This window comes from Taudactylus pleione, unplaced genomic scaffold (genome assembly GCF_031769625.1).
Source record: "Taudactylus pleione unplaced genomic scaffold, aTauple2 ptg000757l, whole genome shotgun sequence".
Lineage (NCBI taxonomy): Eukaryota > Metazoa > Chordata > Amphibia > Anura > Myobatrachidae > Taudactylus > Taudactylus pleione.
In genome coordinates, this window is record NW_028285159.1 from 650,330 (window position 1) to 672,505 (window position 22,176).

Sequence of the window (22,176 nt, forward strand, 5' to 3'; positions counted from 1 at the left end):
TTCTTAGACCAGTAGAAAATAATGGTCTATAATAAGTTTAGAAGTTTTGAGGGAACTATAAAATATGCACCCTAAACTCTATCTAGCAGCAGAACAGTAGAGATGACCACCCTCACAGATGAGGGAGAGAGTTGGTTAGGGGTGACATATGACACAGAGGAGGAGATGTATCAAACCTTGGAGAAAGTGGAGAGAGATAAAGTACCAACCGATCAGCTTCTAACTGGCATTTTACAGGGTGTCCGGTCAGAAAAACGATAGAAGGTAGGTGATCACTGGGCCACCGTGGACGGTTTGTCGACATGGTCTTCATGCCTACACAGATATGTCGACAGGCATTGTCAGCATGTCAACTGTCATCAAATCATACTACACCCTTTTACAGTCACAGTGTTTGAAAGATGACAGGAGCTGATTGGTTGGTACTTTCTCTCTACAAGGGTTGATACATCTCCAAGAGAGCGATATGGAGGGAAGACAGAAATGAAAGACACAGGGGAGGATACTGGGTGGCATGATGCTGAAGCTGTGGTGAGACACAGGGGCATGAGGCTGGAGCGACACAGAGAATAAGGCCATATGGCAGCCACAATAGCTAGCAACTCAGCGAATTACAGGTCAAAAATACTAGTGTAATAGGTGTCAATATGAAGATTAGTAGTATTAGAGTCCAGAGTTCCTATTATTCTGTTAGGGTAACAGTGTCCCACTGCTAGTGAACAGGACTTATAATTATACTTCTCCACTTTGTCAAAAAAAAAAAAAGAAGCCTGGCTTGACTTTGGCTGAATATTTAAAATGTAATATAACAATACCTTGTATTAGAAAATTGTGAGTTAATATTGTTTTTCCACGGACACACATTTAAGTTTTGGTTATAGAGCAACAATAAGTAAATTCAGTGCCCGTCTACAAAGTGATTTCTGAATTAAAAAGTGTTATTCCTGAATCTGCAGCCAAACCTCTGACTTTTGAATATAAAAGTGATAAGAATGCTGGCAGAAATAGATATTTCTAAATATTAAATTTTTGATCAAAATATATCTTTTCTTTATGACAGTGTCTTACACTACAAAAAAATGAAAAGAAACTTCGCGACTTTACGAAAAACTTTAAAAACCGGGAACTTACCGAGGAAAATAAAAAACTGCTTTGTGGTAAATGCAAAACTTTTGCATGCGATACAGATGACATAAGAACAATAGGGGTAAGTGATAGTGTTTCAGATACTTTAATCAAGAAGTCATGGATGTTTAATAAAAACAAAGTAGGCATTGGTTGGAACTACACACACGTATACTCTCATGTAGGCCATCAGCAGATACTACACTGATGTCTTATTGTATCTATCCTTTTGTCACAACATAACTTCATTAGTGTACCATGTAATAACAACAACACAAAAACGTTTCTGTCTCGGGAACCCATTTTTTCTTCTATAACAATAAAAGATGCTTCTCTGTGGGTCTAAACCTGGTTAATTCAAATAATTCACACAGCAGAGTCTTGAGGTTTGTCATAAGTAGTCCTGTCAAATTTGGGGTACTTGGAAATGGGCGCAAGCATATTTTAAAGTCTCTAAAGTGAAGTTTAAAATATCATGAAAAACCCACCTGTTGCAAGCACCTGCAATCCAAAAAAATACCTCACCCCTACTTGCAGCCCCCGCCCCCCCAAAGTCTATTTCGCTACGGTTAATGTTTGAAAATGAGGGCAAAAAAGTTCAAAGTTGGGGTACAAAGTCATTTTTGGGGTGTCCCTTACCGGGTTTTTTTTTTAGGATTTTTTTTTTTTTTTACACAGTTAAGGGTGCCGAGTGGTTTTCCGACATTTGCACCCCTAACCCCCAATTCTGCACTTTTTTTCCGCCTGCTCTCATAGGCAAATCTTTTCCACCCATTACATTGCATTGACATTCCGCGTACGCAAAAAGTCTTTGCAATTGAATACGGCAATACTTTTCCGCCTGGTGAAATTACGTCATCCGCGATACATTTCCACGGATTCCAACTTTTCGCGGCTAATTGAATACCTACCTTAGTGGCACTCTCATAATATGGTGATTCCATTATTGAGACAGAGCTCCACAGCCACGTTTCTGCAAAGACAGTCACATGGCAGCTAATTAGACTGGCAGCCAGGAGGCATGTCTCTCTCGATTCCAGCTCCAATAAGTAATTCCCATACCTCTGCCCAGGTGTCAGGTGCAAAAGAAAAGACAAAAAATAAATAAAAATCTTTGAGGAAGAGAAAAAAAAAAAACACTGCCAGGGTAGCAGCCCTTTCTGGAGCTCCTACCAGGGGGCAGCATATAATGAGGGCAAGGGACGCATGCAGCGCATGGCTGGTCTATAGCAAACTGAACTGCTGCTCCGAGCCTCTGCTGCCTGAACTGTTCAGCATTCAGCGATGGGTGTGGTAGGGATAGTGAGTAAAGGAACATTTTGTGCCAGTCAGCAATGCAGTTGTGCTAAATAACGTATAATACAGTTCACATTTCTCAATTATATACAAGATAATGCACTCCCTACTATTAAACTATACGGACAGTGCAATATGTTGTTCAATCAGCCGACGGACCACATATTGCATAGTGCATCGACAGTTGTGTACAGGAGATATGTATGTAAACGACATTGTCCACAGACATACCTGCTTGGGTGTGCAGCACAGCCGATGCTGATATATCTTGCATTCAAGCTGTTTGTACGGTCGACCCGCCGAACAACCCATATGCTGGCCCCGGAACTGCCGACAATATAATCACCACCAGTTCCCCATGCCAGACATGTTGGGCAGCGTATTGGTAAGTGTGTATATGCACAATATTGTTTGTGCATACCACTTACATCAGTGGATCGGGCGTACGGCCAATCCATTGCTCGGGTGTTTACCCAGCATCAGACAGGTCAGGAAATCAGAGGCAACTTCTGAAATAATTTACAGTAGTGGAAACATCTGTAATACAAGTATTCCTAATGAACACTGTAGTGATGGCAACACAACAGCATATACGTCCATGTGTGCAGGAAAAAATTTTTAAAAATAAAGTCACGCCCCTAACCAAGCCGTGATACAATATTCTAATGTCTAATAATACATGTATAAAAGTTAAAAGGACACTATGTGAAGTATTCAAATAGCACTCTTTAGGTGCAGTGCTCTTATGTGTTTTAAATGCAAAGTTTGTACCAACTATGAATTCTCATCACTCACTTTTCATTACACAGGAATCCCATCACACAGTAATTGCTACAGACTTCAAGGACCGCATTACCACCAAGCCACATCCAAAGCCAAATGCATTTATGGGCTACAAGAAGCTGCATAAAATTTTCTGCAAATGTGGAGAGGACTGGGGAGTCTCTGGCAACTACCTCACCTTCTCACACATACCACTTATCAAAATTGACAAGTTTGTGGTACAAAATGCTAATGGGACTCAGATGTATTTCAGTAAATGGGTGAAAGTTGATTTTAAAATGAAGGAATTTAAACAAGAAGAGATACAAGAATCGTTCTCTGCTAAATTAGAGTGAAGACAAAATTACATCTACGTATACTTAAATAAAAAGAAAAAACTATATATATTACATACACACGTCATTATGTTGAAGTAATCTGGTTATGTTGAATATAGCAGCCATAACGGGTGTGATATGATTTACCGTCGGACATGAGCCCAGCAGTTATAATCCTGACACCAGCATGCCGAAGATCGCTGGATACTGGCAGAGGTAAGTAAGCTATCTAACCCTCCCTTAGGGGTACCTAACCCCCCCAGGGGTGCCTAAACCTAACCCCAACCCTCCCAGAGGGGTGTCTAACCCCAAGTTCCCCCGGGAGCCCCTAAACCTAACCTCCCCCCAACCCCCCCCTCCGCAGCTGTCCTTCGTTCTGTATGCTGGGCGTCGGGATTTCGGTGGGTGGAGAATGATAGGCGTTGGGATTTTGACGCCTATCATTAGTCCCTTGCCGGTTATTTCCAAGTCGGGAAGCCGGCAGTTGGCATTTCGACCGTCGGCTTCTTGACTACCTCCCGCCATAACAATACTGACCTTTCTGATCACAGTTTGCCAGTACAATATGAATTAGGCCTTTGAGAAACCAGTGTTTATTGTGAAATTAAAATAGTTACAAATTACCAAGTGCGCAGAGAGGCATAGACAATTATAGGAAAATAACGTGTGATACTATCTATATCATGTCTATTCTCTTGAGTGAAAACACAACAAATGTCTATATTAGGTGTACAGCCAGATTTTTTCATATATATAAAAAACAAGGGTGCCTCCTAGTGCAATAATTTGCTAGTGCCACCAGTGTGAATTGATTGAAGCTTATAGGTGAACCCGTACCATATGCATAGAATGAGTAGGCTTATCTCAAAATCCGGTATAGGTCCAAAACTAAGTCATCCACAATATGATTTTTCATAGAACTCAAACACATGAGATAAACAAAAACATACATAGTGCAATATGGTTTTAAAGTATGTACATATATATGCCCGTACATTGAACAGAAAAACAGCTTATCTGAAGAAAGTTGATCAGCATATGTACCAAACGTGTTTCGTCTGGATGGAGCTATGAGCTAAGCCTACTCATTTTATCCATATGGTACGGGTTTACCTATAAAGCTTTATTCAATTCACACTGGTGGCACTAGCACATTATTGCACTAGGATTCGCCCTGGTCTTTTTCAATATTTCAGATGATTGAAGGAGTTGGTGTGGATCCGGACAAGGAGCTTGGCCGTCCTCTACGTGGATTTTCCTATGCGCTTTTATACCTTTTTTTTTTTTTACTCCTTTATATTTTCGTTGTATACACCATTATAGCACTAAATTGTTTTATATACTAAAATAGAGATAGACAGATCTATCTATCGATCTCATTTAGTATAATATAAGAATTACCCTTTCATTGTATCATAATAAATGAACATGGAGTTTGAGCATGTAAATTGTTTGAGTTCAACATGAATACTTTTCGTACATGAAAAGCAGAATGTAAATTTCAGGCAGACATAAATAAACTGATTCTACAGAAACACCACAACTTTTAAATAGATTTATTCTGTTTTTTACTTATAACAAAGAAATTACTTATGATGATTACAAAAAAAAAAAAAAAAATTAAAAAAAGGGAAATTATTAAATTGGTGTATAGAAAAGTAACATGTAATCTCAAATCAGGCTATATCATTCATTTTCTAAATGAGGGCTTGTCATTGAGTAATGGCTTCTAATCTTAGCAAAAAGTCTACAGTGGTCACTTCACTACACTTCTCCAGCAAGCTAGAATGGTCCTGCTTACAGTATGTAATAGGACTCACTTCATTACAATGCATTTAGGTGCACTGAATCCTCACAACCAGAAGGACACTTATTTTATCATTTACAATAGGCTGATAAAAGCCAATGGATTGCTTTAGGTAAATACAAATGTTACACTCAATGTAATGTTACTAAATGAGCACTATGGTCTAAAAGGTCATGAAATGATCACTACCAGCAGTAAGGAAAACTAGCAACTGAACCAGTCATGATGGGACCAATACTATTAGCTGCAAGTCGGCTGGCAGCAGGTGTATGTGCAGCTATATGCCACCCTTACAGTACCTCCAGACTTGCTGATTTGTGTTCGCAGCCCTATAGGGCTCCGTACAAACATCTCAGAGTCCGGTTCACAAGTTTCCACACTGTTGCAATGGCGATTCACACTTAATAGGATCGAACCCATGTTGATTTACCAGCTTCCTAGCATAACAGTAGATTGAGTGGCCTTGTTTTAGATAAGCAGAACAATCATACTAGTGCAGCATTAGCACCTCCCTTTGACGTAGCATAAATGGAGAAAGGCCATGTTATCACATCATTAGAGAATTCAAATAGACAGCAGCTCTCTGTGTGTAACACATGTACTGCAGAAACCAGACACACCTCTGTTCCAGACCAATGACAATAGCTCTAGTAGTAATGGTATGGCTGGCAAAATTCATCTTTTAAATGGAAAATCTGTCTCTGAAAAGTTGTCTAATTATTAAAACCGGATTATGCATCTTTAGTAACACTGTGCTGTGAGTAACCTGCAGATATATGGCAGTAAATGCTAGATTTCCTTCTTCCAGTTAACAAGACATTCAGCAAAGTGTAACCTAAAACCGACCTCCAGTGGAGGACTGTGGCTACAGCACTGTGTGTTCCACATTCTGATAAGGCAGACAGGTTGAGATACAGCTGAATACTTGTTTGATCTCCACACTTCCTAGCCATTGGACATGTTCTGGATCTTTTTTTATTTTAACTAGAGTTGGCCATTTTACGGATCATGTAGTTCAAGATGCCTCCATTGCGGTAATAAGTGAGCTCAACATCCGTGTCAAATCTCATGATGGCTTCAAAATTCTTTCCTGTATCCAGCTGTTGTGGGAGGAAAGAAGATTTGACATAAAAAGGCGTTCAGATACAGTGTAGGCAGAAACTAGACCTATCCTATTTTAAAAATTCAAAACAATATTTCAAACCAGGTTTAGTACAGCAGGGAAAGATGTAAGCTAGTGTGAATTCTAAGTAGCAATCATGTACAGTATAATTTAGTGATTGGCAACCTGATACATTTCAGAGGCTACATGCACTGTCCTCTTACATTTAAAATGACAGCTTGTGAACACATTTAATCAAAGAAAGACATCTAATTATATATCAGAAACAGTTAGGTGGAGAGCGCTGCACAAGTATACATAAAATCAAACAAGTGTAATAAATAAATCACTTTTTAATACACGATAAAACACATTGATATGTCTCCAGCATACTGTTACTACAAGGTAAATGTCCAGAATAACATGATAAACCACTAACAAAGATATATATTGTGTCACAATACCACTGGATGCAATAATGAAAAAGCTGTGGTTGATAGAGTGACCCGATAGTCCCTCCTACACAAAAATAAAGTCACTAATGGAACCGTTGTATTTGTCCATAGGAGAAGGATTATGGAAGCTAATAGACCAAGGTCAGCTGATTAGTGACTGCTTGTCGCCTGATATATTGTATTTAATTATATATTAGTAAGCATTTTAAATGATTCAAGCTATAACAAATAATTATAACTACAAAGCAGGATGGAGCTGGTGAGGGCCTGGGGGTGTTTGTGGCCCATCACTAGTATGAGATGATGTGCCTTCACTAGGTAATGGCTGTATGCACTAGTGCTGTGGGTGAGAAAATGCACAGCAGGACATGCCTTATACATATATTTTAATGTGAGCACATTTGTATTCTGATTTAGCCAATCTGCTGTTTGTAATTCATTATGTACTCAAATAGTATCTCTAAATCGTATCCTTGGTAGCTACATGTTTGTGAAAACAGTGTAACTCTAATTTTTTATTTTTTTTTACGAATATCATACAACGGATCCAAATCAGGGTTCTTAAGAAAGCAGGAGCTACAGAATAATCCCTGACTAATTCATTGGCATTCATCCTGCTATAGTATACCTGGCATATTTAGTGGAGAGGCCAGTTTTCTATTCCCACTGGTGCTGTAACTACATATAATATAACCCATTTTGATTAAAGAAAATAGTTGTAGTAAAAAAACAAAAAGTTCACATAGACGCTCACGGGCACTACAAAAATGTGAAATATGTACGCACTGGTTTAGATGTGTCCTTACCTTTATCTGCACATTCATGCCTGGTTTGAGATCTTTATCTTCAGGAATGAGAATGGTGTAACGCTCTTGCCCAGTGAGTCCCAATGCCTCTGAGTTTTCTCCTGGCAAATACTGCAAAGGGATCATTCCCATCCCTACAAGGTTACTGCGGTGAATGCGTTCATAACTCTCAGCGAGGACAGCCTTAATTCCCTGCATATAAAAAACAATTTTGTGCACATTCAGTTGGAGGAAACCCTGCCACAATGAATGAGCATACTCTATGCAAAGTTTTACCATGGTCAACAAACAATGTAAATATCAGTTTCACTGATTTAAAAAAAGAAAAAAAGGAGGGAAGTTAATATGCATATCAATTTCACCCAAATATAGATGAATACATCCAATAATACAATTTCACCCAAATATAAAATTAATACATCCAATAATACTAGTATATGAATTGAACTGACTTTTTCCCAAGCATATCTGATTTTTACCTTATTAGTTTGCAGTCAAATATAGTCTGTGTAATTACAACTATTTGTAAAGTATATTTCTGGTAATGTTCTTCACACCAGAGCAGTTCAGTGGCCAAAATGCTGAATGTGGCTTTTGGCAGTTGGCATACTATAGCCTAGGGGTGAGGAACCCTTTTCTGCCGAGGCCCATTTTGATATATATAACATTATTTGCGGGTCCGGTGCAGGCCACACCCCCTCCGTGTGATGTCACACGGGGACAGGGCCACAGTTGCCGGTGATTACAGCAATGCCTGGAGTATCTGGAGGATGATACGGGGAGCCGTAAGGGAAGCGGTGTGACCGTCTGAAGCGTCCTAAGGGCGCTCCATGCGGCACTGCTGCATAGATTCTGTCCACATGGCGCCATTCTAGTCACCCTGCTAGCCAGAGGAGGCTAGCAGAATTAAAAGCTCAGAGGGTAAGACCAAATGACTCTGGGGGCCTTATACGGCCCCCTGGGCATGAGGTTCCCCATTCATGCTATAGCCGGACAGAGGGACTACAGGAGAAATAGCCGGACAGAGGGACTACACGGAACAGGGTTCTCCTGTAAGCACATTGAAAGCTGAGACTAAATGCTCTTGAAGTATTTCTATAACCGTACATCTGAAAATGAAGTGCTCTGCAACCTTATTATGTCCACCTGCAGGCTTACCTAATGTATGCAAGGCAGCAGGACGACACCTTGGCTGCTCATCACCTGACTCAGAAAATAAAGTAGCCATACCTGTAAGAAGGGTCCTTTCGCAGCCCAGTCTCTGGAGCTCCCTGATCCATATTCCTTGCCAGTAAGGATGATTAAATTGTGGCCAGCCTGCTGATACTTTTCTGCTGCATCAAAAATATCAAGCTAGGAAGTTGAGAAAAAAAAAAAAAAAACTGATTTATAATGTTCAACCTTTTTCTTATGGAGATGCAAGAACATATCACATCAGCATTCGGGTTGTAAATGGATTGAATTGGAAATAATTTCATGCCATGAAAAAGCTAAAACTGATAACTAGCCTAGTTAGGGCAATACGTGAAAAAACAAATCATTCAGTAGCATTGGTGTAACCAATATAAAATGGCTGCAGAGTGAATGTGAGAAGAAATTAATAGCACGCTCCATGACACCAGGGGCCAAGCTAGACACTCCAGGTGGAAGTACAGCACTAAGGATGAGGTTTCTTTTTTAGCTAGTGTTACGCCTTGGTGACAAGTTAGAAGGACAATAATTCATTTACTAAACTTAATATTCGCTTACCGTTTCTTCGGAAGGGAAGTGTATGGTTAATGGGGCCTGCTTGTTGATGAACTTGTTGAATAGACGGATGTTGGCGAAGGTTCCTCTTGCCATTATAGCATCATTACCTCTGCGTGAGCCATAAGAATTAAATTCTCTTGGCGTTAAGCTGTGAAGAAGACAGACACAGACAAGCTAGTTTTACTACAATTATAGCGTATCATGTTACACCCATCTCTTTAAGAAAGGACTTTGAAGGATTTTGCTACATGGATGAAAAGGTAGGTGGTCCAAAGTCAGGCCAAGATTTAGGCTTTAGAGACTAAGCAAAAATAGAGGGGAGGGGGGGAGAAGGGGATGAGTTTATCAAACTGAACCAGTGGTGCATCACATAAAGCACAGATACAATAAGAATAAAACACAATTTTCATTATACATTTGCACAGCATTCTTTATCTTTAGGCAGTAATTAGAGCCATGTTAAACATTCATCCATGTAGCCTGCTCACTTTACTTATTGAAGTTTTATTCTCTATAGATGCATCCTAAGCACGTGACGTCTCTATTTAACATCATTTTTTCAGCGAAACAATTGTTGCTAATCTACATAATTTATTTGATAGAGAATTTCAGGTTGAATATTCAATTAAAGATTAAACGATCACTACTGCCAATAGATTACATTACAAGTGTTTTTCACTCTCCCAAGTACATTATTTTACACTTCTTGAAAGCTGTAGTTTAATTCTGTTTTTCCTATTAACAAAAAACATATAAATTGTTTACCTGGAATGTTAGACATCCTAGAGATCTCCATATATTCACCAGAAGCCACATCTATTCTACCAAGCCACCTACGTTAAATACAAGCAAACCTGCAGTTCCCCGCTTGTTACAGGCCTCTCCTCAGAATAAACAATTCACTAACAGTCTAAATATGCCAGACGCCATGCTAAATTGTAGGTAAGTTACAATGAGAGCTCCAACCTGATGACAAGTATAGAAGACTTGTCATATGCTCCAATTCAAACAAACAAATATAATAAGTTGTTTCCTCTATATTATCCTGCAATAAACCTTTGCTGGTTGATACTTCTGTTGCACATAGCATTTGTCACAGTAAGAAAGGAGTAAAGTGTTAGCACTTTATTTGATCCATCAAGGTGTTCCAACTTTAGATGTGACAGCCTGTGCAAGCTGGCGAGTACAGATTGATGGATACAGTTTTGTAAGGGAGCCGAATGTACAATTGCTTTGAACTGTTGTAGGTGCATAAAAAGAAAAGTGCTTGGACATCAGATGGCACATTTACTACTTACTTTCGGCTGGTTAAATAACGAGCTGCTGGGCTGTTTCTTGCAATGTTCCCAGCAGGAGAAATGTGGTCGGTAGTTACAGAGTCGCCCAGGTTTAGTAGAACAAAGGCATCAGTGATTGGTTTAGGAGGAACGAGTTCCATTGTCTAAAAGGTACAGTAAATAATGATAAAAGGATACTGTGCATTTTGTGCAGCAGTTACGCTAAGTAGTAAAATATTAGATGAGCAGGCAATACAAGCCCAATTCCTGCCCTAAGGATATATCCAAACTAAAATGCACTAGCTGTTTAATGAGCATACCTCATTGGGCAGATCTAATTGCCCAAATATCAGTCTATTTTTTACAAAAACTACTAAAAAAATACAGAATCCATTTGTATTATATCACAAGGTATGCTTACCAAGTTATCAAAGAAAGGTGGAGATTTTATGTAGGTTGATTTGGGATCCCAGGGGTATAACTGATCAGTAGGTGCTTTCAAATTATTCCAGCTCTCATTGACTTTCTGCAAAACAGAAAATGATACATGCCTATAACTCTAAAAGCCAAAGAGGAGCAATTTAGAATACAAACATATACTTGCATTTCACTTTTAGCTGTATAAAATTCAATCAAATCACTGAATAATACAGAGTAGACACAATCATGTTAGGAGCCAGACACAGAACTTAGAGGTGCGCTTACATATAGACCTACAAGTTCAAGAGACTAGCTATTGGTCACCTAGGACTTAAAGTGCGTGTCCACTTGTAGATCTTGGAACGACAGTACGATTACAACATTGTAATCGGACAGTCGTTCCTCATCCCCTGTAGTGCCTACACTGAACGATATGTCGTTCAGTGCAGGCACCCTCCCTCATCCCTGAACATGACCAATCTGTCATTATCGGCAGATTGACAGTCATGTTCAGGGGATGATTGATGTCGAAAACAACCAGCGGGAGCACGCATCACTGGTCGTTTGACATTTTCATGCCCTATTTTTGAATAATTAATGAGCGATTGAACGTTAACGATGTTGTTATCGTTCCATCACTCAGTTTAATCGCCTAGTGGATACGCGGCTTTAGAGTAGGGGGGGGGGACACATCTTTTTTAAAATCAACAATTTCATTATAATTTGCCCTTCCACACTATTTTAATGTGTGTGCGTGTGTTGTTTTAGGGTTAAACTAAAAAAAAAAAAAATCATGATATAAAATGGTACATACCTCAATTTTTTCATACACCTCTTTGAACATTCCAGGGATAACATACTTGCGCTCTATCGTCTGTATTTCATCCCTCATGGGCCAAATGTCTCTGAGGAACACTGGTTTACCATCTGCATTAATACCTATGAAACATTGTGATACAGGAGTAAATCAGATAAAACATTTATGGAAACTGTTCTGCTATTCATGTTAATGCATGCCTGTTAAAGTACCATCTGATTCAGAAGTAAAACAATAAAACTATTAAAATTGTGCTTGCCGTTTGTTTCATCACAAAAGGGCTCTTTTTGCTACAATTGTACCATACAGAGTAAGTATTTGCTGGCTAATCAGCAGCACAGAAGCAGGAAACATAACTTCTGTTGTTTGTTACACAGCATATCCAAAGCAGATATCTTCCTCACTTTCTGTCCAAAATCTCCCCTCAAAAAGACCACATCATCAATAATGTCACAATTTCCTCTGAAGCCTACTGCCTTGGTGCAGGGCCGGCTCTAGGGGTGTTCGACCAGTGCGGTCGCACAAGGGCGCCACCCCTAGAGGGCGGTACCCTTCCCCAGCATCCCGATTTCAGTACTGTCCCGCTGCTCCATCCGCGGGCCAAAGTGGCCCGCGGGTGGTCTAATTGGGAGGTTGGGGACCCCCACCGCCGCAGCTGTGCGGCGGTGCCGGCCCCCCGGAGTGTGAATGGATGCCGCGCGCATGCGCAGCATCCATTCACTGATGGAAGAGGGCTGGGGGAATACCAGCCAGTGACTGATTGCTGGGCTTTACCCCCAGCCTGACGTTATTTGGAGGCGTGCCATGCGGGCACGCCTCCAAATAACGTCACATAGGGGGTGTGGCCTATGGTAATTAGGTCACGCCCCCAAATTCGGTCGCGTGCCATGTGATGGGCCGGCACAGGGTGCTCTGACCCCTGGAGCCGGCCCTGCTTGGTGTCACAATTATTCCTCATATCCAGCTGTCACGTTTACTTAGAAATATCGACAAAATATGGTCTTTTCTTACCCAAGTAGTACCAAAACACATCCATCTTCTCATCTCCTACCTTGATTAGAAAGACTTCTCCCGTGCGGCCTACTTTTTACATTTTTCTACCACACCCAATCAGATACTCCCACAGCCTACAAATGTTAAATATGCTCTGAAAGCCCATCTCTATTAGTGTTTGGCCTACTTTCATCTATACTAGCCACACTAATACATCATCACTACTGACCCATCTTCACTCTGTGCCACACTTGCTACTAGTTTCAAATATGCCCTATTCCAATTACAATATAAGAGCACTTATGAGTTTTTACATCTGCATACATTCATACGTTGTATGTAATGTTTGTTGCAAAATAAAAAACACAATTTAAGAAAATGTAAAATTCTAGAAGTCAGTCATGACTACCACACTATCTGGAATACAACAAGCTATTTAATAATCCATTTGTACCACAAGAACATTTATAAATCTGTCTAGTAATTGCTGACAGTCTACATTTGAAAATACAGTAAAATAAAGAAAAATATAAAATAAAATAATGAATAAAAACACTGCCAGCTGCAGACAGATCGGAGCTTAGGGAATGTGGTTACCTAAAGGTTCCTTCTCAAAGTCAATTCTGACAGTCCCAGCTATGGCATAGGCAATGACAAGAGGCGGAGAGGCCAAGTAGTTTGCACGTGTATTTGGATGAACACGGCCTTCAAAATTTCTGTTACCAGATAACACCCCTACAGCAACTAGGTCTCCCTATGGGGAAGACAAGCAAATATCAGACATTAGATTAAAAATCATATCATCACTGGATTTCGTTTTTATGTAATTACTCGAATATTTCTTTGAAACTAAAGTTAGTGTAATAAATGTAGATACTTAAAAGGCAGATCTAAGGACTTATTCATATGTAGAGCCAGATGGTTTACGGTGAGAAACAGTAATAAATAGTAGAAGTAGCAAATGAATTCCATACTGTGTTGGGTCATAGGAGATATGACTCAAAAAAAGAATTTTCCTTAGTTGATGCACTCTTAATTAAGTTAAATTAAGAGTGCATCAACTAAGGAAAATTCTTTTTTCATATCTCCTATGACCCAACACAAACTATACAAGTACTTCCTGTACTTTTCCAATGGTGCACCACCAGCAAACTTATAAGCATTATTAAGGTATTATACTTTAGTATTCTCTTTTTAAATTATGCTGGTCTCTGATTATTATAGTGACTACATTGTAAGTGTTATTTTTTTCCTGTGCGGTCTCTAAAAATCCCTCTCCCCCATGAATTCCATACTGTACCTGAGTAATGGCTTCCACAACACTTTCAGGCAAGGGGCCGCTGTTTCCAATGCAAGTCATACAACCATATCCTACAACATCAAAGCTGAAACAAAAAATACATTCAATGTAGGAAACAGACAAGATCAGCACCCAAGAAAATACGGTATGTAGTTGGTCTCAATACCGACCGTGTAATCCCGGCAAGGGATTTAACATAGGCGTCGAAATACCGATGCCTATGGTCACCCCGACCCCCGCCATCCCGATTGTCGCCGACGGGGCGCCCCGGGGAAGGTTAGGGGAAGGGGGGAGGTTAGGGTTAGGCACCCCACCGTGAGGGTTAGGTTTAGGCACCCCTGGTGGGAGGTTAGAGTTAGGCACCCCTAAGGGAGGGTTAGTGAACATACTTTCCTCTGTCGGGATCTCCTCCGTCGGCCATCTGCTGCCGGGATTTGAACCGGCGGCTAAATAGCTGCCAGCATTTCAATCCCATTCCGAAAATACAATTATATAATATTTTTTTTTGTTTAGAAACTGCATGATGGTCTTGGTGTTAAGAATGTATTTATCCCAGAGAAGAGAAGCTACAAGTGCAACCTAAACTGGACCTAACAGTAATAAACATTAGACATGATTCAAATACTGATGAGAAAACTTGATTCCCTACACCCCCAAGTTCTCTCCATCCAAGGACTTATTCTAGAATTATCTATAGAGTTTATTGGATTTTTTCCCACTGACAGCTATTCAGAGTTAAACCAAACGTCAATGATTTTTATTCACAAATATGGGTTTGTGGGCCGTCTATGATCGCTGGGGTTTAGTTATAGTGGATGGTATATTATTATTATTATACGTTATTTATATGGCGCCACAAGGGTTCCGCAGTGTATATCTGCCATGTGCAGAGTTTGTTCTGGTCACCAATTTGGGCTCAAGGCAGTTCCAAGATTAAATGATTTATATACTCACCCAAGCTTGGAAAGATAAGGCAAAACGCCGCTATCTCGGAGGTAGTAAGTCACTACACCACTGCCAGGAGATAGGCTTGTCTTGATATAAGGTTTCACTGTCAATCCAGCTTCTACAGCATTTTTGGCTAATAGCCCTAATGGGTGAAATAAAAATAAGATCTCAGTGGATTATCTAATACATTTAATTCACAATAGTGATCGCAGGACTATTGGATGATTTCAGTGATTGGATTGTGGGAATCTATTTTCTGAATTAAATAGAAATTATTGTATATTTAAAGCTAACTTTTATAACTCTTTAGTAAAATATATAGGCACATCAACTTTCAAATTAACTAAGCTAAGAAGTATGGTTGCCAGCTCAGTTTCTGTAAAGAAAAGCCCAGTAGCTGGACGGATTATAGCAGCAGATAGCAATGCAGAGATCTGGGTACACAGGACAAGTAACTGGTGTACTCACCTGCACCTAACATAACAGAAGGGTTACTGGTGTTGGTGCAACTAGTGATAGCAGCTATAACTACAGAGCCATGTGACAGCTCATAATCGGTATTATTGTAGGAGAACTTCACTTCGTCATTATGGTGTCCTTGAGGAATCTGGAAACCTTTAAATCCTTGCTGTAACAGAAAACAAAGTATATTACAATGCAAATATACACATTAGACCAGGGGTGCGCAATCAGCAGGTTTTGGTAAACTCTGGGAGGGATGCAAATAGGGTATTTTGTGCTTGCGGTACACTATGCTGGTCCAGTACTTTCACGTACTGTATAATTAAGTCTATGGATCAGTGCGCCAAATGTGGATCAATGTGGTGGGGAGGCAGATCCCTCCTTGGAGACTGCTGGGTTTGCTCGGTGGACCACATGGATGCAATGCGGGGTGGGGGATCAGCGGGCTGGACCCAGGTGCCTGGCAGGCCGCATACGGCCTGTGGAACATATTTTGACCAACCCAACATTAGACCATATTAAAAATTATTACAAATTTTTTTTAGAATGCTGCTAAAGTGAAAAAAAAATAAATCCATGTATAATTATGCGTAAAGCCAAAGAGATTATACAATAAGCAATTAGTCAAATAATGTGGAATGAATAAAATTCTCCCACCTTTGCTCCAAGGGAATGCTCAAAGTCTATTCTCATGTCAGAAACAGCGACTTTATCCTGAGGCCTCTTCGGTCCACTACAACATGGCACCACAGTGCTGAGGTCCAACTCCACCACCTATGCTGACAAATAGTGCTCAGTACAAATGCATAGTTTACCATGGTTACTTTGTATTACATGGGCACAATTATAAACATTTAGCAAATCAAATAAAATGTTTAAAAGCTATATACATCTGTGTTGATTTCCCAAAAAACCCAAAAGCTAGAAAAAACAAAACAAAAAAAAACCTGTAGTAATATTACAACTTTGGGAGCCAATTCAGATATGCACACAAGTCAGACAATTCCACTAGCTCAACTCATTGCATATCTCTGTGCTGACTGTAGAGCTGCCTGTATCTATACGGCAGCATAGCCCCTATGTATGAACTTGGTAGAATCTCTGTCACTATTAGCACTCACTTGAACCAGCCCTATGCCTTGTGTAAGAGATCGGTCTCACAGATCTGAAGTCAGACAGATCTCTGCATACGCACAACTCTACATGACCCGCACACAACTTGCCAACACCCCGTAACACTCAGTTACACCAGTTTAGCAAGTGGAGATGTGACTGAGATGCATAGGACTCTGAATCATCCGTAGACGCAGCTGCTCAGCTATGGTGCATGTGCAGTGCTAAAAAATCTTAAGACCTGCCCGCAACACTAACTTGAGTGCAACCCTACATCAGGTCCATTGAAGTGTAGACAATATGATGACGGTTTCATGGTAATTCACAGTTTCATGGTAATTCACTTTGTACAGCGTTTTTTTTATAGTGGTACAAAGTACACTGCAGTGCCATACAATGTTTATTCAGGGAAAAGGTCATGTCTGGCTACTTAAGAAATCAAATGTTTAATGTTTTACCTGGGTGAAATCTGGGTCTTGGTCTGTATTACTGAAATCCCTGAATAGCCCAGCAGCCTGTAAGTACTTCTGAATGTATCTCACTTTCTCTTCCTCACGACCTGTAATAATGATACTAATGGTTATCACTTGGTCCTCACATTTACCCTTACAAAAATTGTTTGTACTGACACAGTGGTTCAATAACATCATTTTTTTTTTTTTTTTACATTAGGGTCATTTCTTATTAACTACAGATTATGTTCAAGCTTCATGTGAAATTCTGTTGTTTCCAGGCTTCCTAGTAGCACCAGTTCATTTTAAGACAAATCAACACCTTCATTTAGAGTTGGGAACAAATCCAGCATGTTAAACATCTGCACCTGGGTAAACCAAGGGGTAGAACTGCAATTTTTTGGCATGAAGGAGAAATATACCTGTAGCACAGAAATTCTGGTCGGCTTCATTTTAAACTGCGATTTAGTTAGGACAGGTGCTACTGCCAACTCTAGACTCATGTACACATTTTACATTTGTCCTCCTCTCCCTGAGGAGCAACGTGATTTCCTACTTAGAAAGGGAACTCCATTAAGGCAAGATACCAAAGACCCTAGGATGAAAGATCCGGTCAAAAAAACAGCTACGGATTGGAGACAATCATACTAACCAAATTTTGGTTAATCCACTCGCTGTATGGTCCCCACACCTTTTTTCACTGGGAGACTAGCAAGACAAGGAAACAGCTGCCCCAGCATAAATGAATAGATCATTTATGACTGGAACACTGGAGGATCCTTCTAGCATGCACAGTAAAAAAGGAACCTTTTCAGCTTGCCTGCATGGTCCACCTCAGGTCATCCCCTGTGGCTGACCAGCTATATAACAATGAGGCTGGATACAGGTAATAGGCTTGTCTTGGCTTACAAACTGCATACCCCCTGGATGTAAATGGCTGATATGCATATCCTGCATTGGGCAAACATGCCAGGGTCCCCACTGGTTGCTGCCATGGACAGGGGACTGAAACTTTAGGTTGGCAACTGTAGTGATATCCAACTTGACAAACACTGTTCATCTGGAGGTGGTGAAAACACCAGTGATGTCCACTTTTCAGTCCAGAATGGACATTGACAACCCTTGAAAATGGGACAGTCCTCCTCAGAGCCAGTTCCCTTGTATTGGAAAGAGTGTTTTTGATAAATGGGACCATGGCAATTGTGCAGGGGTCACATATGCAATTACATAGGTTATATTCTTCACCTTTTGTATTGGCAGAGCGAAAGCAAAAAGTTTCCCAATGTAGTGCACTTGAGGATATGTATCATTGTTTTAATAAAGTAAAATAAAGCAAAATTATTATCTATAAGTTTTAACTAAAATTCATCCATTTAGCTCTATTAGGTTTGCTTTTAACCAGCGAAATAGGATTGTGAAATGTGCAGTGAAAAAACCCTTAAAATTTCCTTCAGAGTGCCTCATTGCTGGTTGGAAGGATTCCACCAGCACGTTACAGGGCATCAGGCTGATCCTCCTCATTTTCAGCATTTTATTCTTCCAATGAGGAAGTAGAGTCAGAATCTTGCTTTAAGGCTCCCAGCATTATTGAATGCGCAAGACAAGAGGGAGGGGGAGGGGAAAGGAGAAAATATATATCTATCCCTAAATCATAGCAGAGGCCAGCTCTCCAAAAGGAAATAGTTAAATGGCCCAGGTGCACATCCAGGAAGCCCAAAGCTGACCCCTCACATGTAGATACGAAAAAAGGCAGCACTCCACAGACTTAGAGGAAATAACAGTCACACGGTACGACCAGGTAAACTAACATTTTAGATGTTTACTACATCTTTTGTCAAGGATACATTTTATCCTTGACAAAAGATGTAGTAAACATCTGAAACGTTGGTTTACCTGGTCGCACCTTCTGACTGTTATTACCTTTGACTCTGTTGAGTGCTGCCTTTTTTTCGTATACAAAATATATATATATATATATATATATATACACACACACACGATGTAAGGGCGGCACTCCACGGCTTTCAAATAATACACTATAACACCACTGATGGTGTTATAGTGTATTCTTTGAAAGCCATGGAGTGCCGCCCTTACATCGTAAGTGCATTTGGAAAGAACTTTCCCGGGAGGGCACCCAGGTCATATGTGTATTTGGGGGAGGGAGGGAGGGAGAGAGAGAAAGAGAGAAAGAGAGAGAGACTCTCTCTCTCTCTATCTCAAAAAGGGCACTCCAAGAGGAACACTCTTCACAGTTGCTCTGAGGCATACGATGTAGCTTTGATATAAAAAGAAAATTGCCGACCAGTATTTAGGAGGTGCAGACGTGCCAATCAAAAACTTCCAAATGTCATTGTGTAGATTCTCCTTAAGGTAATGTTTAGTTTATAAGACCTTAGAAGCCGTCAAACAAATGAATTGTGACCGACGAACTAATCTGGCGAATTCCTGCAAGTACACCCTCGCACCAGAAGAAAACACCCAAAAAATGGCCAAATGGCCGACTGTTATACCATATTTTTAAAAGGTTTATTTCCACAATAAAATGAACAAAGCATAAAAAGTATTTTGATAAGGTGCTATTTGGAGTGCCCTTTTTGTCCTATTTCTTTATTTGTTTGTATGTTGATCCCACCAACAGGGGTTCAGATATTAATGTGCAGCTAACCAATGTGTTTTATCGTATTATTGTGTGAGCGCAGGGTAAAGGCATTTCCGCTATAATATTACACACACACACACACGATGTGAGGCAGCACTCGGGTAAAAATAAAGAAGCAAACAGATAAGGATGTTTCAATGTTACTACATGGTCATCAGGAATACAAATATGTCCACATACATTTTACACTGTGTGCTACACCCACGTTAAACATAACGCGTGAGTGCCATGCAACTCTAACACCATCCATCTTTTTACCTTCAAATGTGTCAAAGTGATGCGACTAGGACGCACAAGCAGCTTCTGCTGATTAAAATATGTGGCATGCCTATATTCTGTGTGCGACTGCAAAATGCTACGTTACAGTGACATCGGCTGTGACAATTTAACACAGCATTTTGCATGCAGAAACACCAGCAGTTGTGCATAGAATATAGGCATGCCGCATATCATTTTAATGAGCAGAAGCTGCTTGTGTATACTATTCACATCACTTTGCGAATAAGAAGCATCTGAAGGTAAAAAAGGTAAAAAGTGGCACAAAAAGATGCTCCATGCTACAGAGTCACGCCGCCACGCGACAAGAAGAGTGGTTTAAGGTGTAATGAAGATGTGTCCACATCTGTACATACACACAGAACTATAAGTAAGCACAATCACCAACAAATACAAAAGGAGTGCTTTAAGTAGATAAAAGGCAATAATAGTGTTATTCGTTTGGCCTCTGTGTTGGAAAATAAATAGGATGGAGAATAACAGCCTGGATTATCCCTTCTGACACAGGCAGAACATATAGTCACATAGGGCCAAATGTAATAGGGTGAGAGTTTAGAAAATGTGAGAGTTTAGCAGTAAACTCTCACATTGGTTGAGTTTTATCTTCAAAATGGGAAAACATCTATATGAGATTTTAAATCGTGAGAGTTTTTTAAGTCTAAAAAAACATGCAAGTTCACTCTGTTACTTTGTTTTTGGACTCTCTGACACTTTTTAAACTTTGTCAATGTAATAAACTCTCACTTTTCTAAACTCTCACCCTATTACATTTGGCCCATAGTGTGAAAGCTTAGCCCACACAGGAAGATTAAACAATCCTTCTGCATGTGAGTAATTCCTAACTCATGACATCAGATGCTAGTGGGAATCTCATTACGCCACAACTCCCTTTATGGGAAAAGACATTAGCAAAAATCCCATGTTCTACTGCACAGGTTCTCAAACTTGGTCCTCAGGAACCCAAACAGTGCATGTTTTCCAGGTCTCCTTACAGAATCACAGGTGAAATAATTAGCTCCACTTGTGGATCTTCAAAAAAAGATGTGTCGGCAAGTAATGAACACACCTGTACACCTGCTAGGTGACCTGGAAAATGTGACCTGTGTGGGGTCCTGAGGACAGAGTTTGAGAACCACTGGTCTATTGCAGGTTAGGAAAATGGGAGCAAATATACCTTTACCCAGTCTCACTAAATGAGGTATGTTTGGAAATGGTGCCAGCGAGGGACAGAGCCACTCTGAAGGGTCCTCACCTTCACTAGGACTGAGAAATTTGTAGGGCAGAGAGGAAGAAGAAATACGAGGTGATCAGCTGGTGCAGAGGGAAAATTACCGAGGTAAAAAGGGAAAGAGGAATGAATCCTGAGGTAGGAGCACAAGGTGTGGTCACCAGTCTCTCCCCAACGTTCGTAGTGTGATTGATAAACTTACAATTTTAAATTGAGCATCCTTTAATGGTTGTAATATTTGCATATCATAATGAGATATCTTGGGAATGGGGAACAAATATAAACACATAATGCTTTTAGGTTTCACATACACCTTATACACACATCCTGCAGGTAATTTTATACTTTATTTTTAATAATTGTGCCTTAAACAAAGTTTGTTTTTTGATGGTTCAATGGGCCCAATTCAGCAAGGATCGCAGATGCAATTGCGTACGGAGTCGGCAGATTGTTACGCACTGAGCATGCATCAAAGCCGCTGTGCGCATACTCTCCACTGCGATCGGGACTGCGATCACAGTGGCTACGCAGACCCAGCGCAGCGTGATTGTCAGGAAGTTCCGTTTGTGGGTGGGGGTGATTGGAGAAACGCAGGTGTGCCACTGCATTTGCACGCTGTTACAGGGGCTTGCATATTTAACCCCCTGCGACGGCATACGAGTTCTAGATACAGACAGGAAGTTTATATAGACAGAAAACTGCGCTAATATACAGACAGAAAAAACTGGGTTTTGCTATTTATACCAAAAATCAATCAAATTGGGTATATAGTAGTAAAAATAAGGTGG

At 40.2% G+C, this 22,176-nt stretch overlaps 2 protein-coding genes across 4 annotated transcripts in view; one reads left to right on the plus strand and one right to left on the minus strand.

Moving 5' to 3' along the window:
* RIGI (RNA sensor RIG-I) overlaps positions 1-4,632 on the plus strand; it is an 83,898-nt gene extending 79,266 nt beyond the window's left edge. For both annotated transcript variants that reach the window (XM_088457319.1, XM_088457318.1), the window contains exons 19-20: positions 1,061-1,207; positions 3,231-4,632. In XM_088457319.1, coding sequence (XP_088313445.1) covers positions 1,061-1,207; positions 3,231-3,539 — 456 coding nt within the window. In that variant the 3' untranslated portion in view covers positions 3,540-4,632. The remainder of the gene's footprint in view (positions 1-1,060; positions 1,208-3,230) is intronic.
* A 430-nt stretch (positions 4,633-5,062) lies between these two features.
* Positions 5,063-22,176, minus strand: part of ACO1 (aconitase 1) — a 54,536-nt gene continuing 37,422 nt past the window's right edge. For both annotated transcript variants that reach the window (XM_088457320.1, XM_088457321.1), the window contains exons 9-21: positions 17,229-17,329; positions 16,315-16,431; positions 15,664-15,823; positions 15,202-15,337; positions 14,248-14,332; positions 13,545-13,701; positions 11,952-12,076; positions 11,139-11,243; positions 10,739-10,881; positions 9,441-9,588; positions 8,922-9,044; positions 7,692-7,883; positions 5,063-6,428 (exon numbers count right to left, since the gene is read on the minus strand). In XM_088457320.1, the coding sequence (XP_088313446.1) occupies positions 6,309-6,428; positions 7,692-7,883; positions 8,922-9,044; positions 9,441-9,588; positions 10,739-10,881; positions 11,139-11,243; positions 11,952-12,076; positions 13,545-13,701; positions 14,248-14,332; positions 15,202-15,337; positions 15,664-15,823; positions 16,315-16,431; positions 17,229-17,329 (1,712 nt within the window). In that variant the 3' untranslated portion in view covers positions 5,063-6,308. The remainder of the gene's footprint in view (positions 6,429-7,691; positions 7,884-8,921; positions 9,045-9,440; positions 9,589-10,738; positions 10,882-11,138; positions 11,244-11,951; positions 12,077-13,544; positions 13,702-14,247; positions 14,333-15,201; positions 15,338-15,663; positions 15,824-16,314; positions 16,432-17,228; positions 17,330-22,176) is intronic.